Here is a 20,248-nt window from a genome sequence, read left to right as displayed (position 1 = left end):
GTAAAGACTCATTAGTGGAATTGTAGCCAATGTAATTGGAGCCATGTTTAAACATTTAAGGGAGAAGTATTTTTGCCATGGGCTCAGTTTAGTTTTACAAATCCCTAAACTCAGTTTTATTTAGTTAATTACTTAGTCCTTCTTTTCACATTTGAATACATATATTTTCTAAGTACTACACTTGTATACAATTGACTACTTGCTGGTATAGAAGGACAGTGAGCACAGTTTGTGTTTTTGATATTTTGCAGTTTGGTACTAGGACCTTTTTGTAAATGTATTTCTTGTTTCAGGGTGGAGGTAGGGTGTAGAGGAAAATGTATGTGTTTTGTTTTTCCTGGAAAGATCTTCTATTTATTGTTTTGTATGATTTAAATACTTTCTTTTTATTGTAGGTTTATGGTAAATATACCAGCTCTAGAACAGATGAATCAGATTTTACACATCTTGTTTATATTTTTACCCTTTTTTTGGGCATTCGGGACCCTACCCCCACCTGATGCACTTTTCTTATGGGCAATGGAGCAGGTTTTAGAGTTCGGCCTTGGAGGCTCATCTATGTCAACTCACCTACGGTAATTATTTTCAGTATTAAAGCGATAGTGTAATTTATTCTCAAGGAACATTTTTTTTTCTTTTCAAGCAGATCTTTTTTTTCTTTCCCCCCTCTGCAGGTTGTTAATAATGTTCATCATTTCTGCTGGAACAGCTGTAGCATCTTATTTCATTCCCAGCACTGTTGGTGTGGTTCTTTTCATGACTGGACTTGGGTTCTTACTGAGTCTTAACCTAAGTGAGATGGTTCTTGTCTTCAAACACAGTGTGACCAGACACAGAGTTGGAACCAAATCTAATGCTTTATCCAGTGGTTCAGAAATCCGGTTTACTTGGAGGGAATACCTTTTCTACAGCGTTGTATTAGTCTTGGCCCTCTTAGAAACTGGTTTGTTGCATCACTTTGCTAGTTTCTCACAGACTTCCAAAAACAGTCCTCAGGCTGTTGTTGGCTATACTTTGATGATATTATTTATAATACTGTGGATACTTAAAGAAATTCAAAGTATCTATATCTTTGGAATTTTCCGGAACCCTTTCTATCCAAAGGATGTGCAAACTGTGACTTTATTCCTAGAGAAGCAGACAAAGCTTATGAAGATTGGTGTTGTCAGACGGATTTTAATAAATCTAGGTAGGCAGATAAAACATAATAAACTTGCATTATATCTAGGAAGTATACAAAAATATTACAGAATTCCTGTATTTGTATAATGTTATATTGCATATAGATATTCCTTTATGTTTTGGTTTGTTTGCTTATTCTTTTTTAATTAATTGCTTGAATGTGCTCATAAAAATACAGGCCAAAATTAAATATGGTAAAAGGTTATTTTGCCTTCATTAAATTTGTCTCTTTTTTGTCTTAGTGTCACCTTTGGCTATGATAGCATTTCTTTCACTGGACAGTTCCTTACAAAGGCTTCACTCTGTATCTGTCTCCATTGGATTCACAAGAGCTTTTAGAATGGTAATACTAGTATGCACTTAATAGTATGTTCCTGTTCCCAAATTATGATTTTGTTTAGCAGTTTACTTAAATTACCAAATTCTGCCTAGTAAAATGGTTAATTTGTATACTGCAGGTATGGCAAAATACAGAAAATGCTTTATTGGAGACAGTCATTGTATCAGCAGTGCACTTGCTGATCTCCAATACAGACCTATGGTGGAGCAGAAGCCTGGATACAGGAATCAAACTCTTACTGGTGATTATGTTTTTTTAACATTTTTAATGAGATGTATTTCATATACCATAAAATCATTCACTTAAAGTCTGAAGTTCTGTGGTACATATTCAGAACTTTGCAGCCATCACCACAATCTTAGATAATTTTCAACATCCCAGAAAGAAACCTCATACACATTAATAGTCATTTCCATTCCACTCTCCATCCATTCTACTACTCCAGCCCCAGCAACTATTAATCTACTGTTTCCAAGGACTTTCTAGTTCTGGACATTTCACATGATCAAAATTATCTAGTATGTTGTCTTTTGCATTTGGCAAAAGACACCAACAGTTGTATTACTTTTTCACTATAGGATTTTCATTAATGTGAACTCTATTTTTGTGATTTTAATAGTGCATTTCTCTGAATGCTAATGGTTCATCTCTATGCATTTTTATTGGCCATTTATGTATGTTTTTGAAGGAAATGTCTATTCAAATTCTTTGTCCATTTTTACCCGGGTTATTTGCCTTTTTACTGTTAAGTTTAATAAGAGTTCTTCATATATTCTGCATAAGTTCCTTGACAGATACATGATCAGGAAAAATTTTCTCCCATTATGTAGGTTTTCTTTAGCTTACTTGATAATGTCCTTTGAAGCAAAAAAGTTTTAATTTTTATGAAGTTCTATTTATTTCTTTTGTTGCTTGTATTTTTTTGGTGTCATATCTAATAAACACTGCTTTCAAGATCATAAAGATTTACTATGTCTTCTAGTTCTTACACTTGATTCTGTGATCTACTTGGAATTAATTTTTGTATATATTATGAGGTAAATTTCCAAGTCCATTCTTTTGTATATGGATGTACAGTGGTTTCAGTATCGTTTATTCAAAAAGCTATTTTTCCCTCAGTGACTTCTCTTGGCACCTTGTTGAAAGTCAAGTAACAAATATAAGGGTTCATTTCTGGACACTCATTCTCTTTTCCATTCGTCTATATATCTGTCCTTATGCCAGTACAACACTGTCTTGATTACAATACTAGCTTTGTAGTAGTTTTAAAATTGGGAAGTGTGGATCTTATGACTTTGTGGGTTTTTTTCAAGATTGTTTGACTATATTAATAATTCTTAAATGTTTATAGTATTCAGTATGTATCTTATTTTGTACTATGTAGTATTTTGTAGTATTGAAGCTATCAGCTTTTCTCTTTGGGAAGCTTTTAAATTACTAATTCAGTTTCTCTACTTGTTATATGTGTAGTCAGATTTTCTCTTTTTTCTTGAATCAGTTTTGGTAATTTATGTCTTTTTCTTAGAAGTTGTCAGTTTTATCTAAGTGACCTAATTTTTTGGCATATGGTTTTTCATAATATTCTCTTTATGTTTTTTTCTGTAAGAGAAAAAACAGTTTTTTGCTGGTAATGTTATCTGTTTCATTCCTGATTTTAGTAATTTACATCTTCTATGTATTTTTCTTGGTCAGTCTGGCTAAAAGTTTGTCAGTTTTGTTGATCTCCTCAAAAAAAAAAAAAAAAACAGCTTTTGGTTTCATTGATTTTATCTATAATTTTTCTATCCTCTATTTTATTAATTTCTACTCTAGTCTTTATTATTTCTCTACCTCTGCTTACTTGAGATTTAGTTGCTCTTTGTTCTCTAGTTTCCTAAGATGGAAGATTAGGTTACTGGTTTAAGATACTTCTGTTCTTTTAATATATACAGTTGTAACTATAAATTTCCCTCTGAGGATTATTTTTGCTTTGTCACAAGTTTTGATTTGTGTTTCATTCATCTGAAAATGTTTTGTTATTTATCTTGTGATTTCTTCTTTGACCTGTTGTTTATTTAGGAATATGTCTTTTAATTTCAACATTTCATTCTGTTGTTGATTTAATTCAGTTTTGATTGAAAAACATACTTTTATGATTGTATAAATATATTTAGTATGATATCAGTCAGTTGAGATTTGTCGTGTGGCATGATGTATAATTAAGATTAAGATTTCTTAATCTGTAAAGTATTCTCTAAAATAAGGATAAATTAAGTATAGTTGCTTAACTATTCACTACTTCTAGTTCTTATGACTTAACAAGCATGTAACGCAGAGCTTAATCAACCATAAGATAGATGTAGCACTCTGTCATTTCTCTTTAGTACTACTTTTTTTTAAGAGAGTCTAAACTTTTAAAAATATAGTCTCATTTGCTAATTGTGGGAATCAAGAAAATTATAACAGAGAATCTTACATTAGGGCAATCCTCTCAGAAATCTTGGGGCAATGATAAAATTATATTTATTGTTTTTCTTATATGATCTTGAAAATTCATGATAAGTATTTAAGAATAAAAAAGTCGTTTTTATGTCTCTCCAGGTTGGTATCATGCGTGATCGACTGATTCAGTTCATCGCTAAATTGCAGTTTGCTGTGACTGTGTTTGTGGCATCGTGGACAGAGAAAAAACGTAGAAAATCAGCCACCACTTTGGGTGTACTCAGCATTGTCTTCTCTCCATTCATGTTGGTCTTCATAGTTTTTTCTACACTGCTCTCCTCTCCCTTACTCCCCCTCTTTACCCTTCCTTTGTTCTTGGTGGGGTTTCCTCGACCTATTCAGAGTTGGCCAGGAGTGGTGGGCACCACAGCCTGTGTGTGTGCAGATACAGTGTACTATTGCCAGATGGTCCCAGGTTTAACCACTGCGCTGCAGTCTGCAATGGCAGCTGGGAGTTTAGGTAAGTGAAAGGGTTGTACTTAAGACATCTTCAGTAATATATTTGAAGTATAGGAAAATGAACACACAGAAAAACTGTATTTTGATCCAACTATTATACAGATTCTAATACTTTGATGTGCAGGCAGACAGACTAAATATGAAGAAGTATATCTTCTTGTTTTGAGGTAAATAAAGTCATAAAATAAAAATACTGAGTGAAAATTTCATTAACACCTTAATTTTGGCAATTTTTAAGAAATATTTTCTTGACTCACATCAGGTTATAGTCCACCATGATGCATGAAAACACCTTATTTTCCAAAATTTTCATGAATTTATGATGAGTTCATGTCAGGTAGAAGTAACAGCTTAAGCCCATAGAGTGAAAACCAGTTTTATATATCAAATTGAAGAACTTAAAGAAGTGTGCTTGTGTCTTACTAGTTACTATAACCAGTATTACGTATCAAATTGAAGAACTTAAAGAGGTGTGCTGTGTATTACTAGTTACTATCTACCAACTGCAGCAGTCTGACAAGGCTAGAGGCAAGGTAGCATAAAAGCTTTGGTCCGTGATCCATAGCCTTCCAAAATGAAGTGCTGTATGAATATTAGCAAGATTTTTGATGAGAATGGACTAATATTATAATCATAATTTTGTGATAGCTTTCTAATTTCATCATACACTATGTAAGTTCAACTATTTTATATTTCTCAAGATTGGCTGTAGAGAAGGTACAAACTGATGACAATAGTTCGTTGTCTCCTGCCATATACCTTAGCCGCGTATTTGGTTTAAATATGGCCAGTGACTTCTTAGCACACTGACTCCGCTAGCAAAGAATAGCAATTTAAAATTGGAATTGTTATGTTTACTTGGGTTGAGTTTTTAACATTATCTATTAAGTGAGATAATTTAGTAAAAACTTTTTGTAATACAAATTTTTCATGAATAGTCATTTTCCTTTCTTATAGGAAATATTCTACACTTTAAATACTTTATCCAGTTCCAATTAATTTTTATTATTTAGTGCAGTGCCACTTTTTAAAATACCTGTAAGGTTAAACTCACATCTGAAATAATAAATACCTTATACCTTATTATCAAATCAATTATATTCATCCAGTAAGTGTATTTTAAGTATTTCCTGGAGAAAAAGCAAACAAACAACAGTGAGGTAACATTTCACACACATCTGATTGGCAAAATGTAAAAAAAAAAAAGCCTGATATTAACAAGTGTTAGCTATGGAGTGGAAATAGGAACTCTCAAACCTTGCTGGAAGGGAATGTGTAAATTCATACAGCTATCTTGACGAGTACATTTAATAGTCTGTAGTAATGATGTACATATCTCATGACCTAAGGAGTCCAGTTTTAGATTTTATGGTCCAGTGACTCCAGTTCTAGAGAAACTCTTGCACATGTGTTTTGGGGGTCCCAGGTTTGATGATTTTCTAGGACACATAGGACTCAGCATATGGTTGTGCTCATATCTAAGATTTAATATAGCAAAAGGATGCAAAACAAAGACAGCAAAGGAAAATCAAATAGGGTGAAAAGACTGGAAAGCTTCCAGGCATCCTCTCCCAGTGGGGTTACACAGAACGTGTTTAATTTCCCAGCAACTTGTTGTGACAGTATGTGTGATATGTTGACTACTGGGGAAGCTTATTTGAGACTCAGTGCCTAAACCTTATATTGAGGGGTGGTCGTGTAGGCCCCTCTGCCTACCACATGCCAAAATTCCAGCCTCCCAAAAGGAAAGTAAGTGTTCAGTATAAACTGTATTATTTGCACAAACAGTTTAGAAAGCCCAAAGAGAGACTGTTTATCAGTTAGGGTAGTGAAATACAAGTTTCCAAGGCCAACTTTGTAAGCAGACCTTTTATTTGATAGCAGTACAAACAGATTTGTACAAAGTAATTTATACAGCTTTATTTATAATAGGGAAAAATTGGAAAACATGAAGTGTTTATTACCAGGGAAATGAATATTTAAATTTAGCTACATTCATACAATGAATTCTCAGTGCTGTTACAGTGAATGAGCTTTGTAGTCAATAAAATATCTCAGAGACATAATGTTAAGAGAAAAACTAAGTTTTAAGAGTATTTGTATTATAGTCTGGTAGGTAGCATTTTATGTAAGTTTTTAACAGCACAAATCACTTTTATAGGCATGTATAAAAATGTCCAAAATATGTTTGTTTTCCTAATATATTTAGCATGTATTTAGAATTTTATGTAAGAGGTTCTCATTTGTTGTTTTTATGGAAAATATATTCTTAAATTCTTATTAATTATCACCTATAGTTTTCTCTTCCAACTGTTCTGTAAAAAGCTTAATTTCTCCTGATATGCAATGGATAGTCATTTGTATTTTTGACATAAAAAGAGGGTAGAAAGAGTTGTGAATTAGTTCCTAGTGTTTTATCAATTTTTTAAAAATTCACATGGCAAAATAAAACAAGCTTGAACAATTACTTACTTTTTTTTCTAATTTGTTTTAGGTCTCCTCTTACCTGGGTCTCATTACTTGGGCCGTTTTCAGGATCGTTTAATATGGATAATGATTCTAGAATGTGGTTATACTTATTGCTGTGTTAACATTAAGGTCATTGTGCATTTGAAATCTCTTTTACAAGTTAAAATTTTTGTTAAGCACACATCAGAGACTTAATAGCTCACTTTGAAAGAGTATCTTTTAATTATTTGTGAAACACCTAGGATTGTATATTTCAGTATGCACATATTGATAGACTAGTGTTGACTATATGATAGAGCATAATAACAAAGTATACTTGCCCCTTTTTTATCCAGTCTTATTCTTTTTATCCTTATCTGGTTGAGCATCTCAAAAAGGTGACTGAGTAATATTTTCTTCACTCCTGTATCATATAAGCATTCTCAACTTAATAAAAACCTTCTTTTGACCCCACTTCCCTTGCCTGCTAACACTCTGTTTTTCTCCTTTCAGAGCAAAATGCTTTATTAGAATTGCTTATCATCATGTCTCCAATTTTCATTTCTCCCATTTTCTCTTCAATTACCCTAGTTTTTGACCCTTTCTATTACGCTACTGAAAAACCACTAATGTCAAGGTCTCCAATGACTGAGGATTGCTTAATCCAGTGATCAGTTCTTACACCTGGTCTTATTTGACCTGTCAGAAGCATTTGACACAGTTGATCTCTTCACTTGTTTCATGGATTAATCCTTGACAGTCTCTTCTGATGGTACCTTCCCTCTTCCTTGACTTCTTAATATCAGACTGGCCCAGTTCTTGCTGACAATTCCATCCTTCTGGTAGCTCAGCTCAAAAACATTTGGGCTTTAGTGATATTTGATTCCTTGTTTACTTCTATACCCCACATCCAATCCAGTAAGAAATCTTATTGGCTCCGCCTTTGTCATCCTGTATCCCACTACTTCTCACCACCCTGCCCTCAGCCCCTTTCATCCTTTTCATGGGTAACTGCAATTGCTTCCTAATTGGGTCTCTGCTTCTACTTCTGGTCCCACAACTAGCCTATTACCACCCAGAATGATCTTTAATATCTAAGTCAGATCATGCCACCTCTCTACTCAAAATTCTACAGAGGATTTCTTCTTTTGTTCAGAGTAAAAGCCAAGGCCCTAAATGGTCAAGCTCCCTGTTTTCTATTTTGTTTCATCTGCTGCTTTAACTGTCTCACTCCACTCCAGCATACTGGCTGTTCCTTCTGCCTGGAACACCCTTCTTTCAGGTAGCCACACAGCTAACTCTCGGCTTTAAGGCTTTGCTCAAATGTCACCTCAGTAAGGTCTACTATGACTATTCTGTTTAAAATTGTATACCCACTCCCATCCTGACTGCACTTCCAATCCTCCTGGCTTGCTTTACTTTTTCTCTGTTTTTATAGCTCTTATACCTTCTAATAAATTGTGTAATTTACTTATTAATTTTATTGTTGATTACCTGTGTCCCCCCAATTTTCTTTTTTTTTTTTTTGTTCTATCAGTTTATTGCTACCAACCCATCTCCCTCCACCCTCATGCACTCATGCTCAGTCATGTAACCCCATAGACTGCTGTCCACCAGGCTCCTCTGTCCATGGACTTTTCCAGGCAAGAATACTAGAGTGGGTTGCCATTTCCTTCTCCACCCCCCCAACTTTCTAACATAAAAGTCACAAGAGCAAGGATCTTTGTTTTTATTTGGAGACTATATCCTAAGCCATTGGAACAGTGCCTGGCACATAGTAGGCCCTTACTAAGTATTTGTTGAATGAATAGTGAATGAATGAATTTTTTTGTCTTAGCGCAGATTGGATAAAATTTCTATGATTAGAAAGCTGTTCCTTTAGTCCAGTGGTTCTCAAAATCCAGTTCTTCAGATTAGTAATTTTATCATCTCCTTGGAACTTATTAGAAATGCAATTTTGAGGCCTCAACCCAGACCTACTGAATCAGAAACTCTGGGTCAGTGCCCAGCAATCTGTTTTAACAAGCCTCCCGTGCTTCTGACTCACCTAAAGTTTGAGAACTAGCTTTCTAGTCTAACATGTACAAGTAGGAGAAGGCAAAAAATCATGCAAAATATGGAGGATATTTTCATTGCTTAGTTTAGTTCTGTTTTTTAAATGGTATGGTTTTAAAATATCTAATTATGCAGGTCCTTTTATAATCTTTTGTGCTTCATGTAACACTTTAAAAATTTGACAAAGCACTTTCATTACTTAATTTAATCTTCACAGTCCTATATGCCAGGGCTATTTTTCTTTGAAAGAGAAGCAAAAGGAATCTCAGAAGGTTAGTGACCTACTCAGGATTGTGTACTAGCATCTGAGCAGAGCCATTATTTAAAAGTAGTTTCTAATGTCACATTCCATGTTCTTTCCCTGGATCACAGTACAACCTACCAGCATTGCCTTTTATTAAAAACACTGGTAGTTTTGAGAAAATGTATAAATAAGTAAGCAATAATTACAATAATAATAATAGTAAAGAATGACCTGATGTATCCTCTTCAGGTGATTCATTTTAGGGAGGTAATCAAAATGTGTTTAAAATTTATATAGGAATATATTCAAAGTATTCATTCTTTCAGTATATATTTGTTGCATACCTACTGTGTGCCAGACACTGCTTTAGGCACTGAGGATGTAGGAGTAACCAAAAGAGAGCTGATTTATGGAGTTTATATTGTAGTTGGAGGAGATAGAAAATAATCAAATACATACATCTATATTATTATTTTTATGTTATTATAATTTTTAAAAACTTGAACAGGGTACTGGTTAAATAAATTATGACATCTATACAGTAGAATAATGCTCTTATATAAAGTAGAATGGAAAGGATACAAAATTATGTGCATACTGTATATTTCCAATTTTGCTCCTTCCCAAATTTTTATAATTTAAAAAAGTTTTTAATAAGTGTGATTCAGTCTTGACCTACAGTCTTAAAATTATGGTCATACTCATTAAAATTGTTTTGCCAATTTCTATTGGAATTTCTATAATGTCTTTATTTTTTTTTTTTTCATGAACTCTGGAATTTCTATAATGTCTTTAAAAATGCAGCATTATTTTTCATTTCCTTAACCAACATAAAGTGTGTCATTAAGTTTGAATTAATATGTAGCTATCAGGTTAAATAATTTTTTCATTTTATATATTTTTATTATGAGAATGCAATCCATGAACAGTTATAAAACTGGTTACTTTTCTTTTTGTAAGAAGTGATCATAACCTCAAGTACTTTTTAATTTCTTCTTTAGGGGTTAGAATTGCAAGAGACATCCTGTCACACTGCTGAAGCTCGAAGAGTTGATGAAGTTTTTGAAAGTGCCTTTGAACAAGAAGAATATGTAAAACTATGTTCCATTAATGAACACTTTGGAAATGTTTTGACACCCTGTACTGTGTTGCCTGTGAAACTCTATTCTGATGCCAGGAATGTCCTGTCTGGCATAATTGATTCTCATGATAACTTAAAAGAATTTAAATGTGACCTTGTTAAAGTACTTGTATGGATACTTGTTCAGTACTGTTCTAGAAGGCCTAGCATGCTGGAGAATGTTCACAAAACTGAAAATAAAGGAAAAGCATCTCTAATAATCCTGCCTGCTTTGAATACTGAACCACAAACTGAATCTCCAGAAGACACAGATAGTTTAAATTCAGAAAATTTGGATGATTGGTCTGATGATGTTTTTGGCGAAGAGCCAACTATCAAAAAAGGAAAAGATGAAAAAGATCAGTTGAAAGTATTGCCAGGTATAAATTTGCCTATTCCCGGATCAGTAGAATCACAGAATGTTGAAAGTCATTCTACAAACACCGAAAAGAGTCTTTACCAAGCAGTTGCACTTGGATACCCTGCCATTGACAAAGGAAAACAGGAAGCGATGGCATTTATCCCTCTCATGGAGTTCAGTTGTTCTCATTCTCACTTATTAAGCTTACCTGAAGAGTGGATGTCTAACTGTTTGCCTAATTCTAAAATGAAGGAGATGAGTTCATTATTTCCAGAAGACTGGTACCAGTTTATTTTAAGGCAGTTGAAATGTTTTCCTTCAAAAGAAAATGCCTCAAATGTAGTGGAAGAAATTGCAAAGGACAGAGTTCTAAAAGACTTTTATGTTCATGCAGTAATGACTTGTTACTTTAGTTTGTTTGGGGTAGACAATATGATTCCTAGTCCTGGTCATATATTGAGAGTTTACAGTGGTGTTTTGCCTTGGTCTCTTGCCTTGGATTGGCTCACAGAAAAACCAGACCTGTTCCAACTAGCCCTGAAAGCTTTCAGGTAGTTTATTTTGATTACATACAAGTTTTAATATTGGCGGGAAAATGTTGATTTTTAAAAAAAAAAAACTTAAAAAAAAATAACTTAGAAGGAGATGCTCTTCCATTTTTAATTTTAAAAAATGATCACTTTCCCAAAAATGAAAAAAAAATGCTTGGTATGTACTATGATTATATCAGGAATACACTTAAACGTTATGTACTACTTTTTTTTTATATGGAGCATCTATGTTTTGTATGGCTTTCTGGATTTTTTTGCTTTAACTCTTATCATATCTCTTTTTCTCTGAAATATGTATGATTGTAATTTAATATCTTAAAAATATTGATCAAACTTAAAATTCTTTGTGTCTCCATTTTTTAAGGTACACTCTGAAACTAATGATCGATAAAGCAAGTTTGGGTCCAATAGAAGACTTTAAAGAGTTGATTAACTGCCTTGAAGAATATGAAAGTGACTGGTACATAGGTTTGGTATCTGATGAAAAGTGGAAGGAAGCAGTTTTACAAGAAAAACCATACTTGTTTTCTCTGGGATATGATCCTAATATGGTAAGGTTAAAAATGTGTTCTTAAACATTTTTGTATATAAATCTTAAAGAATAGAAATCAGTTATAAAGTATTTAACCTCAGTGATGGAGATAACGTTCTAGGTATAAATATATCGATTATATTGGGACTTCCCTGGTGGTCAAGTGGTTAAGACTCCATACTCCCAATGTAGGCAGCACAGGTTCAACCCTGGTTGGGGAACTAAAATCCCACATGCCACACAGTACAGCCAAAAATTAAAAGAATAAATAATCAACATCCTAAAAGAAAGGGCAGATTCTTAGAAAGGTACAATCTCCCAAGACTGAACCAGAAACACAAACTATGAACTGAGATTGAAACTGTGATTTTAAAATGCACAAGAAACAGAAGTCCAAGACCGGATAGCTTCACAGGTAAATTCTGTCATTTAGAGAAGAGGTCACACCTATCCATCTGAAACTCTTCCAGAAAATTGCAGAGGAAGGAACACTGCTAAGCTCATTCTGTGAGGCCACCACCTGATACCCAAACCAGACAAAGATACCATTAAAAAAAAAAAAAACAGGCCAGAACAAAAACTCTAGATTCCTGGTTGGTGACCTCATCAATGTACTGGAAGGATAAGGCACCTTGACTCCATAGGGAGAGGGCTTGGAAGCTCTGCAGAACCTCCCAGACCTCATCCAAAACTACAAGTGTCTTTAACAAGATTCTCCCTCTACCAGTGGTTAATGACTGGGACACCTTAACAAGGAGGAACCTCCACAATAAAGAAGAACCACAAACTTCCAGCATACAGAAAGGCCACCCCAAACACAGCAACCTAAATAAGATGAAAAGGCAGAGAAATATTCAGCAGGTAAAGGAACATGATCAAATCCCACCAAACCAAACAAAAGAGGAGGAGATAGGGAGTCTAACTGAAAAAGAATTCAGAATATTGATAGTAAAAATGATGCAAAATTTTGAAAACAAAATAGAGTTAGAGGTAAATAGTCTGGAGACAAGGATTGAGAAGATGCAAGAAAAGTTTAACAAGGACCTAGAAGAAATAAATAGTAATGAATAATGCAGTAACTGAGATCAAAAGCATTCTGGAGGGAACCAACAGTAGAATAACTGAGGCAGAAGATAGGATAAGTGAGGTGGAAGATAGAATGGTGGAAATAAATGAAGCAGAGAGGAAAAAAGAAAAAAAGAATTAAATGAGGACAACCTCAGAGACCTCTGGCACAATGTTAAATACCCCAACATTCAAATCATAGGAGTCCCAGGAGAAGACAACAAAAAGAAAGGCCATGAGAAAATACTTGAGGAGATAATAGTTGAAAACTTCCCTAAAATGGAGAAGGAAATAGCTACCCAAGTCCAAGAAACCCAGAGAGTCCCAAAGAGGATAAACCCAAGGTGAAACACCCCAAGACACATATTAATCAAGTTAACAAAGATCAAACACAACAAATATTAAAAGCAGTAAGGGAAAAGCAACAAATAACCCACAAGGGGATTCCCATAAGGATAACAGCTGATCTTTCAATAGAAACTCTTCAAGGCAGAAGGGAATAGCAGGACATACTTAAAGTGATGAAAGAGAAAAACTTACAAACCAGATTACTGTACCCAGCAAGGGTCTCATTCACATATGAAGGAGAGATCAAAAGCTTTACAGATAAGCAAAAGCTCAGAGAATTCAGCACCACCAAACCAGCTCTTCAACAAATGCTAAAGGATCTTCTCTGGACAGGAAACATAGAAAAGGTTTATAAACTCAAACCCAAAACAACAAAGTAAATGACAATAGGATCATACTTATCAATAATTACCTTAAACGTAAATGGGTTGAATGCCCCAACCAAAAGACAAAGACTGGCTGAATGGATACAAAAAACAACCCCTATATATGCTGTCTACAAGAGACCCACCTTAAACCTAGGGACACATACAGACTTAAAGTGAAGGGCTAGAAAAAGATATTTCATGCAAATGGAGACCAAAAGAAAGCAGGATTAGCAATACTCATATCAGATAAAATAGACTTTGAAATAAAGGCCATGAAAAGAGACAAAGAAGGACACTACATAATGATCAAAGGATCAATCCAAGAAGATATAACAATTATAAATATATATGCACCCAACATAGGAGCACCACAATATGTAAGGCAAATGCTAACAAATATGAAAGGGAAAATTAACAGTAACATAATAATAGTGGGAGACTTTAATACCCCACTCACACCTATGGATAGATCAACTAAACAGAAAATTAGCAAGGAAACACAAACTTTAAATGATACAATGGACCAGTTAGACCTAATTGATATCTATAGGACATTTCACCCTAAAACAATGAATTTCACCTTTTTCTCAAGTGCACACAGAACCTTCTCCAGGATCACATCCTGGGCCATAAATCTAGCCTTGGTAAATTCAAAAAAATTGAAATCATCTCAAACATCTTTTCTGATCACAATGTGGTAAGATTAGATGTCAACTACAGGGGAAGAAAAACTATTAAAAATACAAACATATGGATCTAAACAACATACTTCTAAATAACCAACAAATCACAGAAGAAATCAAAAAAGAAATCAAAATATGCATAGAAACGAATGAAAATGAAAACACAACAACCCAAAACCTATGGGATTCAGTAAAAGCAGTGCTAAGGGGAAGGTTCATAGCAATACAAGCATACTTCAAGGAACAGGAGAGAAAACAAATAACCTAACTCTATACCTAAAATAACTAGAAAAGGAAGAAATTAAGAACCCCAGCGTTAGTAGAAGGAAAGAAATCACAAAAATTAGGGCAGAAATAAACGCAAAAGAAACAAAAGAGACCATAGCAAAAATCAACAAAACTAAAAGCTGGTTCTTTAGAAGTTAAATAGACAAACCATTAGACTGACTCATCAAGAAACAAAGGGAGAAGAATCAAATCAACAAACTTATAAATGAAAATGGAGAAATCACAACAACACAGAAATACAAACGATCATAAGAGACTACTATCAGCAACTATATGCCAATAAAATGGACAACTTGGAAGAAATGGACAAATTCTTAGAAAACTATAACTTTCCAAAACTGAACCAGGAAGAATTAGAAAATCTTAACAGACCCACCACAAGGACAGAAATCGAAACAGTAATCAGAAATCTTCCAACAAACAAAAGCCTAGGACCAGATGGCTTCACAGCTGAATCCTACCAAAAATTTAGAGAAGAGCTAACACCTATTCTACTCAAACTCTTCCAGAAAATTGCAGAGAAAGGTAAACTTCCAAACTCATTCTATGAGGCCACCATCACCCTAATACCAAAACCAGACAAAGATGCCACAAAAAAAGAAAACTACAGGCCAATATCACCGATGAACATAGATGCAAAAATCCTTAATAAAATTCTAGCAAACAGAATCCAACAACATATTAAAAAGATCATACATCATGAACCAAGTGGGCTTTGTCCCAAGGATGCAAGGATTCTTCAATATTCACAAATCAATCAATGTGATACACCACATTAACAAAAGATAAAAACCATATGATTATCTCAATAGATGCAGAGAAAGCCTTTGACAAAATTCAGTATCCAAAAAAAAAAAAAAAAATTCAACATCCATTTATGGTAAAAACCCTCCAGAAAGCAGGCATAGAAGGAACATACCTCAACATATAAAAGCCATATATATGATAAACCTACAGCAAACATTTCCCTAAAGTCAGGAACAAGACAAGGATGCCCACTCTCACCACTACTATTCAACATAGTTTTGGCCACAGCAATCAGGGCAGAAAAAGAAATAAAAGGAATCCAGATTGGAAAAGAAGAAGTAAAACTCTCACTGTTTGCAGATGACATGATCCTCTGCATAGAAAATCCTAAAGACTCCACCAGAAAATTACTAGAGCTAATCAATGAATACAGTAAAGTTGCAGGATATAAAATTAACACACAGAAATCCCTTGTATTCCTATACACTAACAATGAGAAAACAGAAATTAAGGAAACAGTTCCATTCAGCATTGCAATGAAAAGAATAAAATACTTAGGAATAAATCTACCTAAAGAAACAAAAGACCTATCTATAGAAAACTATAAAACACTGAAGAAAGAAATCAAAGATGACACAAATAGATGGAGAAATATACCATGTTCATGAATCGAAAGAATCAATATAGTGAAAATTAGTATACTACCCAAAGCAATCTATAGATTCAGTGCAATCCCTAATCAAGCTACCAATGGGATTTTTCAGAGAATTAGAACAAATAATTTCACAATTTCTATGGAATTACAAAAAACCTCGAATAGCCAAAGCAATCTTGAGGAAGAATGGAAGTGGAGGAATCAATCTGCCTGACCTCAGGCCATACTACAAAGCAGCAGTCATCAAGACAGTATGGTACTGGCACAAAGACAGAAACATAGATCAGTGGAACAAAATAGAAAGCCCAGAGATAAATCCACGCACCTATGGACACCTTATCCTTGACAAAGGAGGCAAGAATATACAATGGAGAAAAGACAATCTCTTTAACCTCTTTAACAGTGCTGGGGAAACTGGTCAACCACTTGTAGAAGAATGAAACTAGAACACTTTCTAACAGCATACACAAAAATAAACTCAAAATGGATTAAAGATCTAAATGTAAGACCAGAAACTATAAAACTCCTAGAGGAAAACATATGCAAAACACTCTGACATAAATCATAGCAGGATTATCTATGACCCACCTCCCAGAGTAATGGAAATAAAAGCAAAAATAAATGGGACCTAATTAATCTTAAATGCTTTTGCACAACAAAAGAAACTAGAAGCAAGGTGAAAAGATAACCTTCAGAATGGGAGAAAATAATAGCAAATGAAGCAACTGACAAAGAATTAATCTCAAAAATATACAAGCAACTCCTGAAGCTCAATTCCAGAAAAATAAGTGACCCAATCCAAAAATGGGCCAAAGAACTAAACAGACATTTCTCCAAAGAAGAGATACAAATGGCTAACAAACACATGAAAAGAGGATGCTCAACATCACTCATTATCAGAGAAATGCAAATCAAAACCACAATGAGGTACCATCTCACGCTGGACAGCATGGCAGCTATCAAAAAGTCTACAAATAACAAATGCTGGAGAAGGTGCGGAGAAAAAGAACCCTCTTACACTGTTGGTGGGAATGCAAACTAGTACAGCCACTATGGAGAACAATGTGGAGATTCCTTAAAAAACTGGAAATAGAACTGCCATACGACCCAGCAATCCCACTGCTGGGCATACACACCAAGGAAACCAGAATTGAAAGAGACACGTGTACCCCAGTGTTCATTGCAGCACTGTTTACAATAGCCAGGACATGGAAGCAACCTAGATGTCCATCGGCATATGAATGGATAAGAAAGTTGTAGTACCAAAAAAAGAAAGCTGTGGTACATATACACAATGGAATATTACTCAACTGTTAAAAAGAATGCATTTGAATCAGTTCTAATGAGGTGGATGTAACTGGAACCTATTATACAGAGTGAAGTAAGTCAGAAAGAAAAGCACCAAAACAGTATATTAACTCATATATATGGAATTTAGAAAGATGGTAATGATGACCCTATATGTGATACACAGATGTAAAGAACAGACTATTGGACTTTGTAGGAGAAGGTGAGGGTGGGATGATTTGAGAGACTAGCATTGAAACATGAATATTATCATATGTGAAATAGATCACCAGTCCAGGTTTGATGCATGAGGCAGGTGCTCAGGGTTGGTGCACTGGGATAACCCTGAGGGATGGGATGGGAAGGCAGTGGGAGGGAGGGTAAGGATGGGGAACACATGTACACCCATGGCTGATTCATGTCAATGTATGGCAAAAACCACCACAGTATTGTAATTAGCCTCCAAAAAAATAAAACAGGCCAGTATCAATGATGAACATAGATGTAAAAATTTTCATTGAAATACTAGTCCACTTATCCCAACAATACATTTAGAAGATCATATACCATGATCAAGTGGGATTTTTCTGAGGAATGCAAGGATTCTTTAATATCCACAAAAAAATAAATGTGATACACTACATTAACAAATTAAAATATTTGATAATCTCAATAAATGCAGAAAAGGGTTTTGACAAAATTCACCATCCATTTATGGTAAATACTTTCCAGAAGGTAGGGGTATAAAGGGAACATACCTCAACATAATAAAGGCCACATATGACACTCGTAGCTAACATCATACTCATGGTATCAGGGAACATGAAAAATGTTCGGTATTGCCAGTTACTAGAGAAACATAAATCAAAACTGCAATGAGATATCACCTCAGACCAGTCAAAATAGCGAATATCAAAAAAATCCACAAATAATAAATGCTGGAGAGAGTGTGGAGAGTTCAAGGAACCCTCTTATATTGTTGGTGGGGAGGTAAATAGGTACAGCCACTATGGAGAGCAGTACAAAAGTTCCATAAAGAACTAAAAATAGTTACCATATGATCCAGTAATCCTAGTCCTGGACATATATCTGAAAGAAGACAAAAACTCTAATCAAGAAGATCCATGCACCCCAGTGTTATAGCAGCACTCTTTACCAATAGCCAAGACATGGAAGCAACCTAAATATCCACTGACAGCTGAATGGATAAAGATGTACACACACACGACTACTACTCAACCATTAGTGGTTGCTTATGACTGGGGGAATTAGGGATAGGAGGGTGATAGCTTAAGAGTACAGTTTCTTTTTGAGGTCCTGAAAATATCCAGAAATTGTGAAGATGGTTACACATATCTGAATATACTAAAATGCCATTAAATTATTTGGAATATGAAATATATCTCAATAATTGGATGATTGTTCACTGACTAATATTTATGACTTACATTTTGCTGAGGCCACATGGAGTGAGGGAATAGAGAAGAAAGTAAGAAGTGAGTACAGTGTCTGTCAGGAAATTTTTTTATTTCACGCTTAGTCGGAGAGCAACCAAATAGAAGTGATTCTTTATTTTGAAGACAAGCAACTCGTGTACATTTTGATATACTACTTTCTATTTAAGTTTGCTTAACTACAATGGAGTTTTTCTCTAAGTTTATAAATAAAGGCCTGAATATAATCTTCTCTTCTTTTTCTTTGCCTCCAACCTCCTTTCTTCTTTACAGGGAGTTTACACTGGGAGAGTACTTACCCTTCAAGAATTATTGATCCATGTTGGGAAGTTAAATGCTGAAGCTGTTAGAGGTCAGTGGGCCAATCTTTCATGGGAATTGCTTTATGCCACAAATGATGATGAGGAACGTTATAGTATACAAGCTCATCCACTACTTTTAAGGAACCTTACAATACAAGCAGCTGATCCTCCCCTGGGATATCCAATTTATTCTTCAAAACCTCTCCATATACATTTGGTTTAGAGGCCATTTGACTTGTAAATGTATTGTGAGCAAATGAGATGTGTTTATTTTTTCATTCTAGAAAAGTTATCATTGTGATTCCTTGTACTTCACTGGACTTCCCTCTCTCCTCCCACAAGTCAGATGCCTGAGAAAAGCTAAGCTCTATAAAGTTGATTTTCTTAGATAACGTAGTGGTATAAAACAACAACTTTATGTATAAGATAAAAGTTAGAATTAGTTGGCCAATATTTGTGCCCTATGGATTGTGGTAGGCTTTGGTAAATATAAAACATTTGTATAAGATTATAAAATGAATTTTTTAATGCTTTCTTTAATGTGTGATAAGTGACTTGCCTTAGAGTAGTCAACAACTATGTAATTTTTACATGCTTAAAAGATATACATATCAGTGTTTTTTATGTAATAATAATGGATCCTACTGAAGGTTACAAAATGTATATATATTTATTTGAAATATATTAAATTTTATAGTATTTTCAAACTTTGTGCTGTTTATTTTAACATTTAACATGCTCTGAATGTTTTCATATAATCTATTCAGTTTCTTTTCATATACTTCAATTCAGAAACCTTAAAAACTTTGAATAAAGTCTCTTCCAAAAATTTTTTAAATTTTTTTCTAAATATCCTTTTGATATATTTAAAAGGAAAAGGGTTCATCCCATTCATCATGTGAATACTTAGCAGAATTAGCAACATTAAGGTAATCTGATTATGACTGTTAGAGGCCATTCTGTAGATCTGGCTCATTGTGCATTTCTTTTCCACTGAATATACTGATTCTGAAGAATCACTTGCCCAATACGACTACCAGTTACTATTGTCTTAAGTTGTTTGAACTCAAGCCAAAAACAGATAGAAAAATTTTCAGTAATGTGATCAGGGTTTTATTTTCATTCTTTTGCTGCTTAGGAACTTTTTACAGGAACTTACAAGGAGGATAAATAATGAATCTGCATCATTTGAGATGAATTTTCTCTACACCTTTATTTTCCTCTATGTTGTTGTTCAGTCTCTCAGTCGTGTCCAACTCTTTGTGACCCCATGGATTG

At 34.3% G+C, this 20,248-nt stretch overlaps 1 protein-coding gene across 1 annotated transcript in view; it reads left to right on the top strand.

Annotated features, from left to right (window-relative positions):
* Window positions 1-19,788, top strand: part of PCNX4 (pecanex 4) — a 38,483-nt gene extending 18,695 nt beyond the window's left edge. Inside the window, exons 3-11 of the mRNA XM_070377761.1 lie at window positions 396-575; window positions 675-1,189; window positions 1,425-1,525; window positions 1,641-1,763; window positions 4,103-4,463; window positions 6,957-7,060; window positions 10,211-11,241; window positions 11,606-11,792; window positions 18,942-19,788. Coding sequence (XP_070233862.1) covers window positions 396-575; window positions 675-1,189; window positions 1,425-1,525; window positions 1,641-1,763; window positions 4,103-4,463; window positions 6,957-7,060; window positions 10,211-11,241; window positions 11,606-11,792; window positions 18,942-19,193 — 2,854 coding nt within the window. The 3' untranslated portion in view covers window positions 19,194-19,788. The remainder of the gene's footprint in view (window positions 1-395; window positions 576-674; window positions 1,190-1,424; window positions 1,526-1,640; window positions 1,764-4,102; window positions 4,464-6,956; window positions 7,061-10,210; window positions 11,242-11,605; window positions 11,793-18,941) is intronic.
* The last annotated feature ends 460 nt before the right edge of the window (window positions 19,789-20,248 follow it).

This window comes from Bos mutus, chromosome 10, assembly GCF_027580195.1.
Source record: "Bos mutus isolate GX-2022 chromosome 10, NWIPB_WYAK_1.1, whole genome shotgun sequence".
Classification (NCBI taxonomy): Eukaryota; Metazoa; Chordata; class Mammalia; order Artiodactyla; family Bovidae; genus Bos; species Bos mutus.
Note: the sequence above shows the minus strand (reverse complement) of the source record. Positions and strands in the feature narration are given on the sequence as shown.